At 38.7% G+C, this 20221-nt stretch overlaps 1 protein-coding gene across 1 annotated transcript in view; it reads left to right on the top strand.

Annotated features, from left to right (window-relative positions):
• Positions 1 to 20221, top strand: part of TBC1D32 (TBC1 domain family member 32) — a 200042-nt gene that overhangs the window by 159180 nt on the left and 20641 nt on the right. The window contains exons 31-32 of the mRNA XM_075202997.1: positions 925 to 1079; positions 5608 to 5748. Of these exons, the coding sequence (XP_075059098.1) occupies positions 925 to 1079; positions 5608 to 5748 (296 nt within the window). The remainder of the gene's footprint in view (positions 1 to 924; positions 1080 to 5607; positions 5749 to 20221) is intronic.

Raw genomic sequence — 20221 nt, 5'->3', positions numbered from 1 at the left:
TTGTCCTATTAGTGGCCATGTCCAATATGTTTTATTTTGAAATTGGACTTCTATGTCTCTTAATCTGTTTATTTACTTGTCCTATTAATTTTTAAGGTATTGTATGATGCGGTTTTGATAAAGCACCAACAGATTATGTTCCACTGTATAAGCAGTAAAAGGTACACAATTATTGCATACAAATTGAAAACAAGGTTTGAGATAGCCCTGCTTAAGACAGCTTCCAAATAGATTAGCATATCTATTGAGTCAAGGTGAGGACCTCAACTCTGGTGTTATCATATAAGGAGACGATAAGAGACTGCACGGACTCATACATGCTAAGTGTCATGTCTCTGAGCTTCAAAAGATACCTATTACTAATGTTCATCTTACTGGGAATTACTACTGATGCTAATATAACTAGAAAATAACTATTACTGCTAAGCGCATTACCTATTATTACATCTGTTACGCATATTACTGTGTGTATAATTACAACTGCTGGGCTCATTAACGAACACCTGTAATTTTAAATGATGATACTAAAGGATCTAATCTCATAGTCTACCTCAGGCAGCAGAAGGGGTAAAATCAATTGTTTCTTACAAACCTAAAGTCGTACATTTATTAGTCCACTTGTTATTAAAACAGGTTGAGTGGTATTTGGAAAAATGTTTTTATTTGAACAAACCATTTTTCAAGATATGCAAAAATATTTTTGTTTGATTCTTTCTGGTTTTACTTTATATTTGATTTTTTGTTTTGTTGTTTTATACTTAGTTTTACAGATGTGACTTTATCACAATATTTTACTAGTAATATTTAATAAGTATACTGGAGCCTCAGCTGGTTTAGACACAATTCTTAACAAATGCTAAACAGTTTGCTGTCAGCAAAAATCCAAATTCAGTCTAAAACTTCCTTGACTGCTTTTGCACCCAGGGTATTTACAAGGAAGCTATTCTGGTCATGACTGGTTTGCATCTTCTGTGTTCCTGATAATGTCAGGAGACAGTGAAAAAACATTAACATTTCTACAGAAATTGTCTAGTCTCCTAGTCTCAGCATATCTCTGGCTTCCACGGCTTCACATTTCTGTGAGTATTATAGTAAACATTGGCAAGAAAAATATGAAATTCATTGTGTTTAGTTATATTTAAAATTACTTTTCTTAAAAGCAGTTCTGCTAAATTGCTTATACTGTATTTTTTTATATCTATTGTATTCATATATGCTGAAAATCTATAGATGCTGCTGACATTATCCAGTGTATCCTGGCTAATTTATGAATGTGTTGGATTAAGTAGAAGGGTTTTTATTTGCATTGGCAAATTACTAAATGTCTGATTGGACAATAATGATTGAAGAAAGTATGATGTTACTCTAATTTTTCTTGCCTTGTTGCAAAGGTGTAATATTGCAAATCTCTGTTTAAACTGGCAGCGCTTTACACATACATTTACATGCTGTGACAGGATGGCCCGCCTATGCCACCCTCTCTGTTGTTGCTGGGAACCGGCTGGGCTTACTTTGCCACTGTTCCCTTTCTTTATCCCAATTGCGCCCTCTAACAGCAGTAGGAGAGGCTTAAGCTGCTGCCACCACTGGACTCTTTAATGGCATTCACAACTGCGTTCCTTTTGGGTAACTGACACTACTAGTGTACCCCCTTGCTGGTGTACCTGGGCTGGTACCTCTGACCTCTTCCTATAGATCAAGGTTGCTGTGGATGGATGCTCCCTGGCCAAAGCTGATGGGTAGCGGGCAGAGCGGTGGTACTGGAAAGCTGGGTCCAAACCTCAGAACAGCCGAAAACGGATTCGATTTGGGTCTAATCTGTAGGTCACAAGAAATACAGCAGGGAAAAAGTTGTCAAAGCAGGATCTTGAAGCAAGTGATGTTTATTCACGCAAGTGTCCTGATAAGGACAGTGCACACTGGTTGAAGGTACCAGTGGTCAGAAAGTCAAATGGAACAATAATGATACATTTCAGTACAAACCAGTGCTGTTTTGGGCCTAGCAGGGGGTAAGCCAGCTCCCCGAGCGCTTTGCTGGCCCCAAGAAGTCTGCGTTATTTTTAGTACCAGGATGCAATATGTTTCCCCCAACATGGATTTAAATGCAATTTATATGTAACAAAATTTACACTTATCTATGATATCCTACATCACGTGCGGTTTACAATGTTCAAACATGTTCTAACATTCTGGTCAAAAGGCCACTCAGTAATAACAGTAATGACCTGCTATGGTGCATTTAGACTAAAAAGGACATATTGGTTACTCTCATGAATAGACATTTAGCCTTAATGAGGACTTCCTCTTGATGGTACACAACATTCTCCTCAAACAAATGCTTATTGCATCAGACATATGCCTCAGAAAATAATGCATTTCCTATGCAAAGTGCCCAGAACCACGTTCCTTCTGGGTAACTGTCACTACTAGTGTACTTCCATGTTGGTTCACTTGCTGGTACCCCTGATCAGGTTGCTGTGGATGGATCCCCATGGCCTATCACACTGGCCAGCTGCTGGGTAGCGGCAGAGCGGTGGTACTGTAGAGCTGGGTCCAACCTCAGAAACAGCCAGAAGACGGATTAGATTTAGGGTCTAATCTGTATTTCCATATTTTATGTTATTACAATATCTGTTTTCCATTGTTACATGTTTTATTAGGCTATATCCCTTTTTTTTTAACAGGATTTGTTTACTATAAGGATACAATTTAAATTGTTTAATGCAGTGATGGGCAATCTGACACATTTCCGGGGCTGCATGGGCTTGCTTGTAACTGTCAAAACAGCCACACATTACTCTTAATCTCAATAATAACTTAAAACAGGACATTTAGTCAAATAAAGATATACCTATCTGCAATAACATATCAGCAGGCATTTTAATGTAAAATAATCGAGGGTTATAAATTCTAACAAACAAATCTGACAATAAAGTGGGAAGAAGCTGTGGGCCACAGATGGAGGCTTGGAAGGTTCAGGTAGCTGCATTTAGCTGCATGCAGCCCTAGAGCTAGCGGTTTCCCATTACTGGTCTGATGGTAGGAGATTAGAAAAATTGTTCTTTCAGACACGGCAGTCAGTACTGTATGGATACTCTGTATAGTACTAAATAAACTTGTAGGTTTATTAATGTACTAGAGATTACGCGTTCAGGTATTTTAAGTATACTAAACAATGAATTAATAAAATCTCAAGATAAATATAAAAATTGATTTATGACTGCAACTTATAATGAAAATTTTATTTTGACAAATCATGGCCAATTCATCATTGATTGTTGACTTAAAGAAGAAATAGAACTATATTTTTAAATCCATGCCTATACCTGTCTCCAAAATGGGCACAAGTAGTAGTTTACAACCTTTTGAGCTAATGCTTTGCTCATTGGATTTTTAGAGCATGCCATGGGCTATTGCTGAAGTATAATTTTCTAATACAAACAGATATCTTCCTCTGATAAGTTCTAATGAGGGAATAGAGAAGATTTCTGCTCAGCATGTGAAGCACCATACAAAACAGTGTAATACAGGCAATAACAAGAGATCTGGAGATTTATTTTAAAACACAACCATATGAATAATAGACAAATAACCCAATTGATCAGGACAGTGTTGTGAGTAATGTATGCAGTGTCAGACTGGGGCATAAAGGGCCAAACAAGGGAATTCATTAGTAGGGGGCCCCCGAAAAAGTGTGTGCTGTCACATAGTTGCAGCGTGGCGCGGAAGGTACTTGCCAGCAGCCAGAGTTGCATGGCCACCCACTAGAGGGTGTAGAAGGAAACAAGAATAACCTGTACCTACACAAGTGATTCTTCTTTCCTTCTGTCACAGTGTGTGTGGTTTGTGCTTATTCTTTTAGCAAATGTGATGCCTCTCTCGAACCCCTTCCCATCCACTTGACATACATGGGCAATGCTGTGTGCACTACTGTGAGATAGGGTAAAACCAGGACAATTGGCAGATTGTCCTGCTTTCTTTTACCTATTCTTGCAGATTTACTTAGGCACATGAAATATGGAAAGTCTAGCAAGGAGTAAGCTCTCTCTCCCAAAGCATCCTCAATGTTAAATCAATGGCAGCCATGTTTACTAAATAGGACCCCCTAACTTCAATAAACCCTGTCATTAAATTAATAATATGCACATTTAATAAATAGACCTATTTCTTCTCAACCTGTCCTAACATTAAATTAACAGTGTTCACATTTAATAAATTACCCCATTTCTCCCCAAATAGCTATTTAATAAATACCCCTCCTCCTTCTCAAGCTCAGACCACTTTCAATTATTAGCCTCAAACCATCCGAGCATTAAATAAATAGTCCCATCACCCCACTATAATTTAAGAGGCACTACCATGATCCCCTTATTAAATTAAGTAGCCCGCACATTAAATAAACTCTCCACATCGCCCTCTCAATAATAAATTAATAACTTCCCCTCGGTGTCAAATGACTTGCCCTTACCTACAACATTAAATAAATAGCCCACTCACCCTATGCACATTATATAAAGAGCCTTTCTTCTCCCCTATACTTACATTCTTCCATTCACCAAATCCCACAAATCTCAAATCTTGCAATGTCATGGCCTAATGATGTCACAATGCTGATGCCGTCAATCTTTGGGGACAGGAAGCAGCACATGGACTCCCCCAACCCCACCCAACCCAGGGTTGGGAGTGGGACCTTTGAATGATGGGGCCCACTGGGATTTCCTTGGTATTTCCTTGAATTTCTTTATGTACCACTTATATAAATTAAACACACAGTAAAATGTCCTAGGAATCCTGCACTAGTAAATAGATAATAAAGACCCACAACCTTATGCTAATGTAAAATTATTTCAGTTTAGCACAAGCTACAGAAACATGTAACAGTGAGCACTATATAAACTCCAGGTGTCCCTGTTTTGTTGTCAGTTTGTGGTCAGCTCTCGTTGTGAACTTATGGGGGCATATTCAATTGTCCGTGTTACTCGCAAAAGTAACGCAGCTTGCGCACTATTACCGTTATTACGGTAATAGTGCGCGTAATTACCCTTATTTTGGTACCTTTAACACCAGGTTTCAGCTAAAATCCAGGTTAGAATTACTGTAATAACGGTAATACTTTCAACGCCGTGTTACTTTAGAGAGTAACCCGGACAATTGAATATGCCTCATAGTATCAACAGTATCTGTTAATTGAATTCTATAGGTATGCCTGAATGACCGTTTTCTATCTTCTACAATAAAGTAATAATCTTATTCTGAATTAGAAGAAAATATACTTTCAAACTGGTTCACATCCTCAGAATTTTAATGATATTTCATACAGCATAAAGTGGTTGTTAATATTTTTATATCTGTATTGATAATAAAGTGTATATTTATTTTATTTTCACTCTGTTGGTACTTTAATATTTAAAAGTTTGGCCATCCTCGGCACTGTGGGTTTTTTGTATTCAAGTATTGCCTTTGGCAAGTCAGGGCCATGCACTATTCCCTGCAGTAGTGAGGCTGGTCCAATCTTTGTAGCATATTTTGTGTGAATTAAGGGGAAAAAAAATGTTTGCTTTTTTTATATGGTTCAAATCTTATGTATTCCTTTTCCATGCTTTTCAGAAGCACTTGCCTGTTGACATAGTGCAGGCCGGAATCCATCCAATATATTTTTGCACTACTCATTACATTGAGATGCTGATGAAGGCAGAGGTTCCACTTGTTTTTTCAGCGTTCCGCATGTCTGGCTTCACTCCCTCCCAGGTAATCTTTGACATATTCATTTCTTCTCTGATTATTATTGTTTCACATTGAACATGACTTTTGTAGCTTTGATTAGTGCTGGCAATGGAAGTGAAACTAAGAAAATAATATCAGAAAATGTTAGAGTGATTCAAATAATTACATTTTGACTTCATGACTGCTTACATTTTAATTAAAATATCTTCCTATTCCTACTCTCCTAAAATCAGTGATACGCATTGTAATGATTACAATTAGTATTGTGCAATATTCATTTTATATGCACTCACATTGGTAAAGTAATAGCTTTTGGCATAGGTACAAGCATCATTATGGGGAATTTTGGAACTAAGCGTAATTGGGAAGTTCATCTATTGAATTTATTGATGAATGATTCGTGACAAAGTCCAAGTGATGACACTAGTGGCTAGTACATTAGTATTCTGCATTCAAGTACCTAAGGGAAACCCAGAACCTGAATTGACCACATCTGCATTGAAACACCCTCAGAACCGACCATGGCCTTATCTGTGAGGAGTTTGTATGTTCTCCCCGTGTTCGGTGGGTTTCCTCCAGGTGTTTCGGTTTCCTCCCACACTCCAAAAACATAGTGGTAGATTAATTGGCTGCTAACAAATTGACCCTAGTCTGTGTGTCTGTCTGCGTGTTTGTGTTGGTGGCGAGTCTGGTTGAGTGGGGCAGGGAGTTCCATATGTGGGGAGCTGCATGTTCAAACTCCTGAAGGCGGCAATGTGAGGTGGTGTCATGTAGGAGGGAGAGGCGTTAAAGAGGGCTTTATAAGTGAGAGTAGGCAGCTTGAATTGTATTCTGGAGGGAATGGGGAGACAATGGAGGAATTTGCAGAGAGGTACATGTAAAAGGAATGTCAGGAGAAGAAGATTGTTCGCGGCACCACATTCCGGACAGATTTTAGGGGATGCGGCAGACGTTTGTCAGGCAAGCCAGAGAGGAGAAGAATCCGCTATCATGAAACAGAATTTATCTGTATATTTATGGAGGTACAATTATAGGATTGGACATGGTTGGCACAAGGCAATGTACTCTGAGCATGCCTTAAAGAATAGCTTGAACGTCTCCACTTTCCCCGTGGTCAGCAATTGTGAATGTAAAACAAACCTAAATCTCACTTTGACATAATTTTAAGGGGTTTAAAAAAAAACTAAAAATAGAAATGTCTTAACAATAGACGAATGTAAGCATTTGGAAAACGGTGAGTACTATATTATGATTATTAAAGGATCACTAAAACCCATAATTGACATTTTCAGATATGAACTATGAAGGTAAAACATATTGTTTAGAGTTACTCTGACATTCCACTGCAATCTGGTTTACCAGCCTATTTCATTACAGACATTTGAAGTCCCTTCTGCATCTTTAGAATGTGCTAATGGGATCTGATACGGGTCATAATCTGAGACTGTTGCCATTTGAACTGGTGTGACAGCAGTGGCCCTTTGCATCTATCAATCCATGCTGCAGTTTTGTAGAACAAGCTTACAGGCTGTGATACACTCTCTGTCTGCTCTGTTAGAGAAGCATTTCCCTCCTAACATGTCAACCTGCTACAGAAGACTAAAATAGTGCAGTAGATATATTTAGTTATTTCATGTATATTACTCAACTCCGTAATACACAACCTTTGACACTGTGTCTATAAATGTCGAATAGTGGCTTCATTTTCTTTTTTAACATAAATTTTAGGGCTTACTTATGTTTTACGGAAAACATTACTGGTAGGCAGATGCTTGTACTCAAATCAACAATGGTGCACTATGTGACAATACAGAAATGCAACATGCTCTCTACTCCGAACAGAAAGCAAGGATACAAAAGAGGAAAACATGTAATATGAGGGCACTCGGTGATTGTAGATTTGTATTAAAACATACATTTTATTATATAATTTAAAATTGGTTTGATGTTGACCCTAATATGGTACCTTGGTACAAGGTACCATATTAGGGTCAACATCAAACCAATTTTAAATTATATAATAAAATGTATGTTTTAATACAAATCTACAATCACCGAGTGCCCTCATATTACATGTTTTCCTCTTTTGTATCCTTGCTTTCTGTTCAGATTAGATTTGCATGTGAGAGGTGCACCGCCCTGGTTATGAGATAACTATATGAGTGAAATATATTAACTGGGTGGTGATTACCTAGTGCGAGGTATTAACACTTTTCTCATGCTCTCTCCTCCAACACACATGATGTTGCACTGGATGTAATTAAAATACAGGTGAAATTTAATTTATGCCACAAATTTCATCCTGGTGAAAACTGAACATATCCAACTGCATATTACTAAATACTGTTTTTCAGTGTCTACCCTTTGTAGTGTTTTAAGTGTGTTCTTGTTTTTGGTTTTTTTTATATTTGTGTTATTGCTCCTTCACTGATGACGCTTTTTGTACCACTGTGCCAAGCCTATTTTGGCACTCAGGTTGGTCACATTCCAACATCAGTATCAGTAATTTTTTATGCAGTACCAACAGAAATTATGCCATGTTTTTTTTGTTTTTGTTTGTTCAGAAGACTTTATATTTTTATAAAATATTATTAGTTTGCTTATACCTCCTGACATGGCAAAGAAATGATATCCCTCCCCAGTGGCTGAGTGTCTCGTGCTCAGTGATATCATTGCGCACCAGTGTAGTGATATCATAAGTGGGACCCCACTCGTCCTTAGCACTGAAGATGTTAAACAATAACTACATTAAAGTATGTATTATTTTGCTTTACTTTTTATTTTTTTTAAATTTCTTGATGGTTGCCCTTTAAATAAGTAGATTTTGGAGTGTTTATGTAATTCCCTGTCTGTACAGTGTGAAAAACATGTGTGTACACCAATACTGCAAGGTAATCCAACCATGTGAAATTCATCAACAAATCCTTTTCAACCAAAGCGTGAACATTTCCATGCATCTAATCATGTTGCTTCTCAAGTTATTCTTTTTTGGTGCCAAAAGCAGAAAACATATTTAATGTGTTCTTTAATGCAATTATATAAAGATGCAAGAACATGCATTCTATACTAAATTAAAAAGTATTTTAGCTTTTAAGGTTTTGTATTTCATTATCATTTTGGAAAACAGTATTAGAGTTAAATTGGTTTTGCATGTTTTAAAAGTTTTAAATGTTGAACAAATTTAAAAAGAATCAGAAAAGTGAGTCCAGTCCGAATGCAGAAATTTGGCACCTGACCTGAGATTTCCATAACTCCCCTTTACATATACATAATTTGCCATTTCAGTTTACAATACTGGAAGGGAAAGTGTTGTGCTGTCGATTTATTACTTGGTGTTTACCACTGGCCTTGACCTCTTCAACTCTGTCAAGAAAAATCTTTTTTTTTTCTTGACATCTTTTATTGAGCTCAATAAACTCCAAAGCAACCTGTGGGAACAAGTGACAGGCGCAAGAGAGGAGAGTTTGGAAGGGGTATTCTATTGATTTTGTATCTCTTCCTAAAAACAGAGAGTAATTGGTAGCAACTTCTCAACTGCCTGTCATTCTGCAATAATTTTCTTGTCTCTTCCAAATAACTATACTTAATAAATTTTAGGTTATTAAGATACTTTATTTCTATAGCACCAAAATTTTAAGTAGTTCAGTTAGAGAACTTTATTCAGGCACATAACCATTGTGCCAACATAGCGCTACAAATATCACGTACATGAATTTTTTGCTGAAGTTTATTGCAATAAAAAGGTTATGTGCCCAAAATTATTACTATTGTTGTTATAATAATAATAGTTATCATCATTTTACAGTATTAGCTTATATTCCATTTTTTGAAATTCACTTCCGTAAAAGTGCAAAAAAAGCTTCAACATTGTGTGTTGCAGAACGGAATATGATTGAATTTAGTTAGTACCGAGCGGACAATTATATTAGTAAAGTATATTTTATTTAGCTGCATAACACATTAGGAATATACTTGCCACACAGATCGTGGCAAAGACAAGGAGTAACTTGTGGATTTGCTGTGAAATTCAGAATAAGAGGTCTATTTTTCAAGACCTGTCGTTAATTAAGATTATACAGTAAGCGGCAATAGAAAATCTTTCATTCCATTTCTCATTTTGTTACTATAACATTCAGTTTTCTTACCCCCAATTTCAAATTGTGCTTTCTTATTCTAAAAATCCTCTTATTTATAAATACAGCCTTTTTGAACTATTAATACTTTTTGATAATTTAACGGTTCTGTGATATCACCTCTGTCCCTTCTTTCTCTGGCCTAGCCTGGTGCCGGTCTCCACTTTAGCACGTGGATCCCATACTTGCTCTCCCCCTGCTTTAGTGGAAACCAGCCCAGGCTGGTTAAAAATTTTAGGGAGTGTCATTTTATTAATGTATACAAAACAAAACCACACAGATAAACACCCACCCACTTTTATCATGCAGTTTGGCTTTAAAAACTCTACCGTCTAACTCTAAATGATGCTATTTATTGCAACCTCCCTTTTTATACAGATATGTTTTTTTAAATTCTGAAGTACTGTTTTGCAGGCATTTTTTATATACAGAAAAATTACCTATTAGAGCAATGGTAAAACAAATACACAAAGTGGAACAAGCCTTTTTAGAAGTAAAAATAGAATTATTGGCAAATGAGCAATAATTAAGCTGGCTCACACCATCACTTTTACTTCTTGCTTCTTAAGCTTTGTCCAAAGTATGAAATATTGAAAGTAGACTTTATCAAGTTACCAGTATGAAGCTGTTCAATTCCCAACTAATATGTTCCTAGACTCAGGGATATCTTTTTTAATGGGGATTTTTTTGCTGATTTCTTTTATACATAAATACACTTGTGTAGGTAGCTGGCATTTACAACCGTGAACCCCCCACAGCTAAATTTGTCACTGCAGTGGACGTGCTGTGAACTGCTATTGAAAATTTATTAATATACAACTTCAATTAACTTTGAATACAGCTGAAATATGTGAATTACATGCTGAGGAAATTAAAAGCCTCGTTTCTGTTATATTTCAATTCCTGCCTTCTTTAATGTGAACTAAATATATTCAAGCAGCAGCACCAATCTTGCAAAGTATAAGTAGTCCTTGTGTTGAGATAATCAAACATATGAATAAAATGTTCCTACAGTATTTTTCCAGAGAAAAAATAATTTACCAGTAGAAAGTGGGGAGTGCAGCTTTGTGATGCATTGTGCTGTTTCTGCTGATGGTACAGCTTATAGAAACATGTGATTGACTTTCATAATAGGCAGAATTTTAGTTTGTGCAGAGTCATTACCATGAAAATCTCATGCAGTTTCCGTAAAGTAGCTTGTCACATTTCACAAGGTTAGGATGCATTGCAGGTTACAACTTTTCTGGTTAAAGGTGATGTTTCGTATAAAGGGGTCTGTTTATGAAAGTGCGATCCACCGTAAAACCGGAGATAACAGCTCTTTTCTCCTGCGAATGGCTATCGCACAATCTTTGAAGGGGTTAACGCAGGAAAAAGCAGAGATTTCTCCTGCATTAACGTACTTTTTTTTGGGTTTCCGCAGTCCATAGATCTCTATGGGGACTGCGATGCTAGTAATTTACTAAGCAGCAAAAAACATTACTTTTCGCAGAAACTAAAGCCATCTCAGAATGGCGTTATCTTACTTGTCTCTGTTGGGTCCACTGAAACCAGAAAGGCTTTGCATGATCCTCTGCTGGGTTAAATCCTATGCGCATGCTCAAACTTTAGCCGCACATGCACATATCAGATTCAACATTCATTAGGTTACTGGCGGAGACCTCAAGAACTCCCTGAATAGCCCCGGATTTGTAAATAGCAGCGGTACTGCGTTATATATTGCTGCAATTTGCAGCAATACATAGTGAGCGGTGCTGCTGCACATTAATAAAACGACCCCCTAAAGCTCCATTCTCTCTATGCCTTAATTTACAGAGCTCTATTTAGCTTATAGATAACCAGGCACATGTCAGGGGCAGCACTGTTTGAGATGCAGCATAGAAAATGTTTATTTACATATATTATATTGTATAATATATTATATATTTATTTTTCTCTTACCTCCACCTGAGGGACCCTGCTTACCATGGGGTTGTATGAGGGAACTTGGAGTAGACACTCTAATAGTTAACTGGCTATATCCCCTCTGCAACCCCGTGTGAACTTCAGTGTATGTTTGAGTGCCAGAGGAGTAGGACCTCTGGCGTGCTGTGCTGAAGCCATTTTCTTTTTAAATATTACTTATTACCTTTTTAGAAGGTGTATGAGCTATAGGCAGCATATACACAGCTTATGTAGGTGTTTCAGCTTGATATACTGGAGCGTAACAGCCTCGGACAAGAGGAGGCTTCTGCAGGGATGTTTTTGGTAACAGCACCGAGTAAGGAGACTGCTGTTATCCTGGGCCATTCAGAAACTGGCAATGCCTTCTGGCAGTGAGCACCACGTCTCTCTGTGTTGGGCGCCATTTTGGAATATACCAAGTCCCTGCTGTATTTAAGGGGGGCACTTGGCTCTGACCAAAAAAACGGAGCAGCTGCTATTGGAAAACCTATGGCTATAGATAAGAGGCCAGCAGGGTTATGCTAACAAAAACCCATGTTTGGCCTGTTTGCTCAGGCTGTCTGAGAGTGGAGGGAGCGATATAAAAGGAACTCCCTGTTTGTTGCAACAATTTGGTATGTTCCAACCCAGGAAATACAAGGAAGGCACCTATCTACAGTCAGGGGACTGGAAAAAAAGGCTGCAATTCAGAGACTGGCTCCACTCCTTTGCAATCGTTTGAACTGGTTCTTGGCCAGCAGGAGGGCTAAGTACCCTCACACTGTACACAGTATTGTTATAGTGGATATATGTATGCTGTTGTTTGGAGTAAATATTATGCCACATAGATCACAATTTCTGTACCTAGGTGTGCTATAGGAGTATAGGCTGGAACCTAGGTGCATGTGTGGGCGGCCACCTGGTCCTCTGTCCATACCTTCTCTAGGTTTTATCAATTTAATGTGTTTGCGTCCCTGGATGCCAGTTTTGGCTGCACAGTGTTGCTGACCGGACTGTCAGAGCGGTCCCACCCTTAGAGTGCTGCTTTGATAAGGCCCCAGGGTAAGTAGGGTCCCTCAGGTGGTGGTAAGAGAAAAGAGGATTTTTTACTCATGTTAAATCCATTTCTTAAGTCCATCTGGGGGACACTGCGTTCCCTCCCTTCTGCTCTTCTGTGGGGTTTTTTTTGGTCTTGTGGTTCCCATCCTTCGGGCTTTTGTATTACACACTGAAGTTCACATGGGGTTGCAAAGGGTATATAGCCTGTCAGCAGAAAAATTAACTGTTTGAGTGCCTACTGCCACGTTCTCTCATACAACTCCATGGTAAGCAGTGTCCCCAAGATGGACTCAGAGAAATGGATTTAACGTGAGTATAATATCCTCTTTTCTGGTCCATTTTCTTAACCAACTATCTTTTTTTCAAGAAGAAATAATGAAGCTGTATTATTTTGCATAGTGTATTTATTAAATTATGCTATATTCACTCAAACTGCTTAGCGCAGTGTCACCTGTAAATACTCTTGTAGAAAAATAATCTAGTCAGACTAGTATTTTTTTCTAGTAAATCTGTTTACCTTAAGTGTAAATTTTTATAAATCTGTCACACACTCACTGTGGACTGTTGTATTTTGCAAGGACGCATGATATCATGATCCTGCTTCCAGTGTTCAATTTCCAGTAGTAATTTAATGATAACACATTGTTCATATTTAGAATCTTGCTAGACATCAAAGCGCAATGGAATCTGCTGGCGCTATATAAATAAATGTAGATGACATCAGCAGTTTGTAGAGCGCTTTATTGTCAACTGCATCCCCCAAAAAATCTTAATAAACCATACACAAATTTAGCACATACACATGTAAAACAAATAAAGAAAAATTCAAATGCTCCTATCAACCCAAAAAAATGATACTTACATTTTATCGGTGCTTGCAGTTCTTTCTCCCCAGATTTTCTCAATTATGATGTATAAAAAAACAGGGAAAAAAACGTGAAATTTCTTTACTAAGAACTATTCAATCAGAATCAGACTTTCCAAGCATGGCGTTCCCCTCAAAGTGAAGAAATACATTTTCTGTTATCCTTAAAATGGTAATCTTTGTGAAGACACTTTCCACACGTGTGGGAAGACCTACTGGAAGCCGCTCATTGCTTGTCACTCATCATTTCTCATACTCGCTCTTCACACATTATACTTTTTTTTGATTCTTATGAATGATGATGATTGTTTCTCACAAATGATGAATTCCATTTTTATTCTGAATTCTTTATTGTTTTAATAATTCTAAAAAGTATTTCCTATATTGAAACCTGTACTTTTAAACTCCTGTTGGTAAGTAGCAGTAACCGATATCAGCAACATCATCATTTATTAATATAGTGCCACCAATTCCACAGCGCAAACAATGCAAGAGAATAGGTTTCAGCAACCACGGATGAGAAACCGCTTAGCTCTTCTCAGTTCTTGTTTGCTTCTCCCCTTCTTCCTATGGTCATTGTTAACACCTTCAATGCAGGGTGCAGAACAGTAATGACAGAAAACTTCTTAAACTAAAAAGCAAAGGGACTTTAAAGGTTGAATGGGGTTAAAACTCTTCTTAGCTTAGAGCAGTGGTTCCCAAACTTTTGCAGTTCGCGGCACCCTTAGAGTCTCCATCATTTTTTCAAGACACCCCTTCAAAATAATTAGCGAGCAGTCCTGTTTTATAAATAGTTAAAAAAATGTAATAAGTATTTAGTTCAGGACAGAAATACTTATTTAGTTGTATGCAAAAATAATACACATAAATCAAAGGGAAAAGAATATTTTTATATATTTTTTTCAATTATATTTCTGTCAAAGAATAATTTACAACTAACACACACTGCACCCTCCTTCATATACACACACTGTGTGCAACCCTGCATGCACACACTCTGTACCCCCTGCATGCACACACTCTGTGCCCCCTGCATGCACACACTCTGTGCCCCCTGCATCCACACACACTGTGCCCCCTGCATCCACACACACTGTGCCCCCTGCATCCACACACTCTGTATCAGCGCTCTGCCCACTCTGTATCCTGCCGTGGACAGGAAGAAAACTTACAAATCCTGCGGTGTCCGGGACTCAGCATCCTTTGTCCTGCCGCTTCTCACTGAATATGTTGGGCGTGGTGACGTCACGCGGCCGGTATTTAGTGAGAAGCGAGGAGGGAGGAGGATGCTGGGACCCGGCCACTGCTGCATTGGTAAGTTTTTTTTGTTTTTTTTCTTCTTCCTGTCCACGGCACCCCTGTGACAGCGCCGGGGCACCCCTGGGAGCCGCAGCACACAGTTTGGGAACCTAGGGCTTAGAGGATTCCACCGACCCCATTCTCTGTGTCATATGTGCTTGTTCTCCAGTATCTTATTGTATTTTGGCAATACTTGTTCTGTAACCACCATCTCAGGATGGTGTTGACACATTAATGCCATTTATTCAATGTTTTATTTTTTGAATAAAGCATTTCACAGTAAATTAAGTTTTTTTTTAATAAAAATAAATGTTATCTATTTTTTTTTTTACATTTAAAAGATTTATTTTTATTTTTAGAGACATACACACAAAAGGGGGAGACACAAAGGTACAGAAATACAAAAATGAGAGACAGATATATGCACGCACACAAGGGAGGGCAGAGGCTTACTTTGATAGAAAGAGAGAGGTACACATTCAGAATTGGTGACAGACAAATGCAAAGGGGAAAAAGTGATAGCGTAAGATGATATATAGAGAAAACACACTGGTGGAGGGCACAAGAAACACACAGAACGAACACAAATATGGGGGGGAGGAGTTAGGTGTGGGCAGAGGAGATAAATGTGAGTCGTGTTCAATGGCCAGGATCACAGTGAGAGGCCAGTCGAGGAAACGGGACAAAGAGAAATGCTCAGGTGCCACTTACCTGAGTGTAGTTGGGGGCAAGTACGGGCGAATTGTGAACTTAATGTGCCCTCATGTTAGCGGGACCAGATCAACTGTAGGCAGGGCCAATACAAAATTAGACATTGTTAGCAAACCATTATCCCTAGCCTCACTGGTGGTAGGCAAGGCCAACGCAAAACACAATGGTAGGCAGAGTCACAACAGCGGCAGGTGTTTTGGGACCTCTATACAAGGCAGGCATTTTAGAAATCTATATATGATATAGGAAACATTCCAGAGATTGATATACAATACAGAGAGCATCCCAGTGACCAATATACAATATAGAGAGCCTCCCAGATATCGATATACAAAACAGCATCCTGGTAACCACCATACAATACAGGGAGCATCCCAGTACTAAAATACCACAGAAAGCATGCAAGTGACTGCCATACAATACACTTTACATATACACCAGGGACAGGGTGAGTGACTAAGGTGCCCGTATATTCATGTATATATTGAGTAGGGTCTTGGTCTCTGAGATGTCTGTTGGTGTCAGTGATACAGATCTCGGTAAACATACTCATCAGAGTTTCGTAGGAAGACATCACCCTCCAATCAAATAGTTAACTGAGGCAGAGGTCATGCAGATGCTGATGTCCTTGTTTTCCTTTTCTTCTCGAGGCCTAGTTGTATAGTGGCGATGGGTGAGGCCCCAATGTTACTGAGGGTCAGGTTTTAACTAAGCAACCTGTTGGCGAGAGCTAATTCCCTGCTGGAACATTTCCCCTTTGGACTGCTGGACAGGAGGAGGAAAGGGGGACTCTGCGACTCAGAGATTCTTCCGTGGAAGAGGTGATGCTGGTGTGGGAGGAAAAGGAAGCCAATTTTCACGTCACCATGGTTTGTGGCTGGTGTAGGGAGGGTTGGCGCGGGAATGATGTTCCTGTGCAGTCTTCCTCCGGAGATTTTCAGCAGTGGCAAGTAAGAGTGTCTCTCTTAGTTCTCAGACTGCCTCTTTCATAGCTGTCTAACAGCTCTCATCCTGCCTCTCTCTAACAGTTCTTAGCTCATTTCAGCCTGTTTCTCTAACAGGGGTATCGCTCTCTCAGCCTCATTCTCTTGCTCAACATGTTTTTTTCACAGCTCTCAGCTATTCTCTCTCAGCCTATCTATCACAGCTGTCTCTCTGTAAGCTCTAAGTCTGTTTATCTTTTATCCCTCTCAACCTGTCTCTCTCAGCCTGTCTATTAGAGCTACCTCTCATCCTGCCTCTCTCTAAAATCTCAACCTGTGTCTCTTTTATCTCTTACCCTGTCTCTCTCATAGCTGCCTGTCTCTCACTGCCTGTTTGTCTGTCACAGCCGTCTCTCTAAGCTCTAATACTGTCTTTCTCAGCCTGTTTCTTTTTTACCTCTCAGGGCTAGATTTACTAAATTGCGGGTTTGAAGAAGTGGAGATGTTGCCAATAGAAACCAATCAGATTCTAGCTTTCATTTTGTAGAATGCACTAAATAAATGACAGCTAGAATCTGATTGGTTGCTGTAGGCAACATCTCCACTTTTTCAAACCCGCCGTTTAGTAAATATACCCCTCAGTCTGTCTGTCTCATAGCTTCCTTTTACAGCCTGTCTGCTTCTGTGCTCTCAGCAGGAGTTGACCAGGCAAAGCTGCTCAAACCTAGAGAAATGCATCCAGCATGAAGCCTTCCTCAGACACATAGGGGGGAATTCATTCAGCTGCGACGTTCCTCCGCAACTGTGCATTTTGAAAGTTACTATGGTAAAATCTACACTCATAGATGTACGTGGAAAACTTATTGTAGATTTCTTTTAAATTCCCGGGGCCACGATGTTCTGAGGAACATCACGGCTAATTGAATTCCCCCATAACCAATAAAAGCTAAAAATTGATTACAGGACCTGCAGGGCCTGCTGCAGTTCACTGTATGCACGCCTGTCACTCCTGTCATTGGATCACTGTCTCCAGACAGCCTTATAAAGCCATCTGCCTACTGGGAAAAGTCCAGGGGGTACATGTATCAAGTAGTGATTTTTCAAATCGCTGATAATAATAAATACCTAAATAATAGCTAGAAATAAAAAGAGATAAAGTATGAATCATAGAATTACCATGTCAGTGAGCCAGTCTCCACATGCTATCCTAATAATTTCTGGCTCGGCACAACATGTTAGAAAGTGGGGCTGTGTACTGCAGTGATAGGTTGCACACAGGGTTGCCAAATATCGGGGCTCAAGCCTTTCTGGGGGTCCTGGCCTGTCTGTGTTGTGGGAGGAGTCACAAACCTGGTGTAGCCCCACTGCCTTCAGTGGCTATCGATGGGGCCCCAAAATGTACACGGGACCCAAATGTCTCTTGGCTGCCCTGGTTTTACGGCCCCTACCTACAGGGTCAGTGAAACAGGAGGGGCTCCTTCACTTCCCTGGTGCCTACAAGAAGACCTCCAGTGAGGTGAGTTATGTGCGTCGATATACTGCACATGCCTAGTTCTTTGGAGGTTGTGATTTGAGCATATCAAGAAAGTTTCTGAGCAACTGAAAACCCCCTCTAAGTGTGTGTCTGAGTAGTAATTAAAAGCCATACAATTTCCTTGGCTATACATGCCAGGATCTAACCTGTCTTCAGTGTTACGGGTTTGCTACTTCTTTACTGAAGTTCGTCAAACTAATAAAACTTTTATTTTCCAAGTAATAAATGACATAATTTTCAAAGCATGCTTAAACCAGTTTTATTGCCAATGAAAGACCTGAAGCTGCTACATTATAAGATGCTGTTTGTATTGTTTGTTTATTGTTGGTTCATTATTGTATACTGTAGCTTAACCAATATACTTATATTAGATAGCTTTGTTTGTTAGTGTTTATTTTTTTCACCACTTGATCATGGTATAACAAGGAATGAATATTTCTAATTGCTAATCAAAGCTGTTCCAATATAAAAATCTATTCAGTATAATTTGAATGGCACACAGGATTAAAGTATATATAGGTACAAAAGACTTTTAATAAGATTCTTCAGTACCAAGGTGCATATATTCTTTTTTTACAGATGTCATTGTGTCAGTGCGTAATTGTTCTGGTCCATAAAAGGATGTGTTCCCTATAGAATGTATTGTCATTCTGACAATCAGGATACCGCAAAAACAGATTCTGGGGCTTGATTTGCAGTTCTGACCCACAGGTTTTACACCTTTTTAGTGCATTTTGTATAGTAGTATTTATTAAAACATTTATGATATTTGTATCTTTACAGCAATGTCCTAAAACTGTGGTATAAGGACTTTTGTTTGCTTTATGTTTTATAATGACTTTGGCGAAATATCTCTTTGAATTTAATACCATAATAAGCAAGTTAGATTTAAACATGTAACACTAGTATGTACTAAGACTTCAAATATGGTGTAGTGACAGAAATCCCAGAACAATGGTAGTTGTCTTACATGAGAAGTACACTTAATGAAGTGGGTAGTCCAGAGTGATTTGGATACTTTGGGGTATATTTACTAAACGGCGGGTTTGAAAAAGTGGAGATGTTGCCTATAGTAACCAATCATATTCTAGCTATCATTTATTTAGTGCATTCTACAAAATGAAAGCTAGAATCTGATTGGTTGCTATAGACAACATCTCCACTTCTTGAAACCCGCAGTTTAGTAAATCTAGCCCTTTGACTTTAACTATTCAATTGTTGCTGAAGCCTCATTGTTTGTGCTTAATGAAGAGAATAGGTTTGTTAATTTAGAATATACGGTAGTACCAAGTTTTAGTGCTGTGCTAGAGGTACTAAAATAATTACTGTCAAGCATAGAGAAGGCCTGTCAGCAGCAGTCAGCGAGAGATTGGCTGACTTTACCTAGATCAGTGGTTCCCAAACTTTTTCAGTTCGCAGCACCCTTGGAGTCTCCATAATTTTTTCAAGGCACCCCTCCAAAATAATTAAAGAGCAGTCTCGTTTTATAAGTAGTTGTGTCAAAATAACGTAGTAAGTATTTAGGTCAGGACAGAAATACTTAGTAAGTTGTTTGCAAAAATAATACACATAAATCCAAGGGAAAAGAATATTTTTATATATATTTTTTCAATTATATTTCTGTCAAAGAATAATTTACAGCTAACAGTAAGAGGAATAGGATCAAACTAAGTAAAACAGGTACAAAAATCATTACACTGTACCCCATCATCCTCACACTCTGTGCGCCCCTTCATCCTCACACTCTGTGCACCCCTTCATTCTCACACATTGTGCCCTCCTTCAATTTTTTGCCCCTCCATTGCTGTTTCCTATCCCAATTTCCCCTCCGTTTCTTTACTTACCATACCTGGACTTCTTTCTTCTGTTTCTTCTGTCTTCTCTTCTGAATTCTTTCTTCCGGCTCCTCTCTCCTGCCGCTGCTCACTGAATATGTCAGAGGTAATGACGCAACGCCCGACATTCAGTGAGAAGCATGGAGGGAAGAGGATGCTGGGTCCCGGGCACCGTCGGCTTGGTAAGTTTCTTTTTGGTTTTTTTGTTTTTGTTT

This window comes from Mixophyes fleayi, chromosome 3, assembly GCF_038048845.1.
Source record: "Mixophyes fleayi isolate aMixFle1 chromosome 3, aMixFle1.hap1, whole genome shotgun sequence".
In the NCBI taxonomy this organism is placed as follows: Eukaryota; Metazoa; Chordata; class Amphibia; order Anura; family Limnodynastidae; genus Mixophyes; species Mixophyes fleayi.
This window is presented reverse-complemented; position numbering and strand designations above follow the sequence as displayed.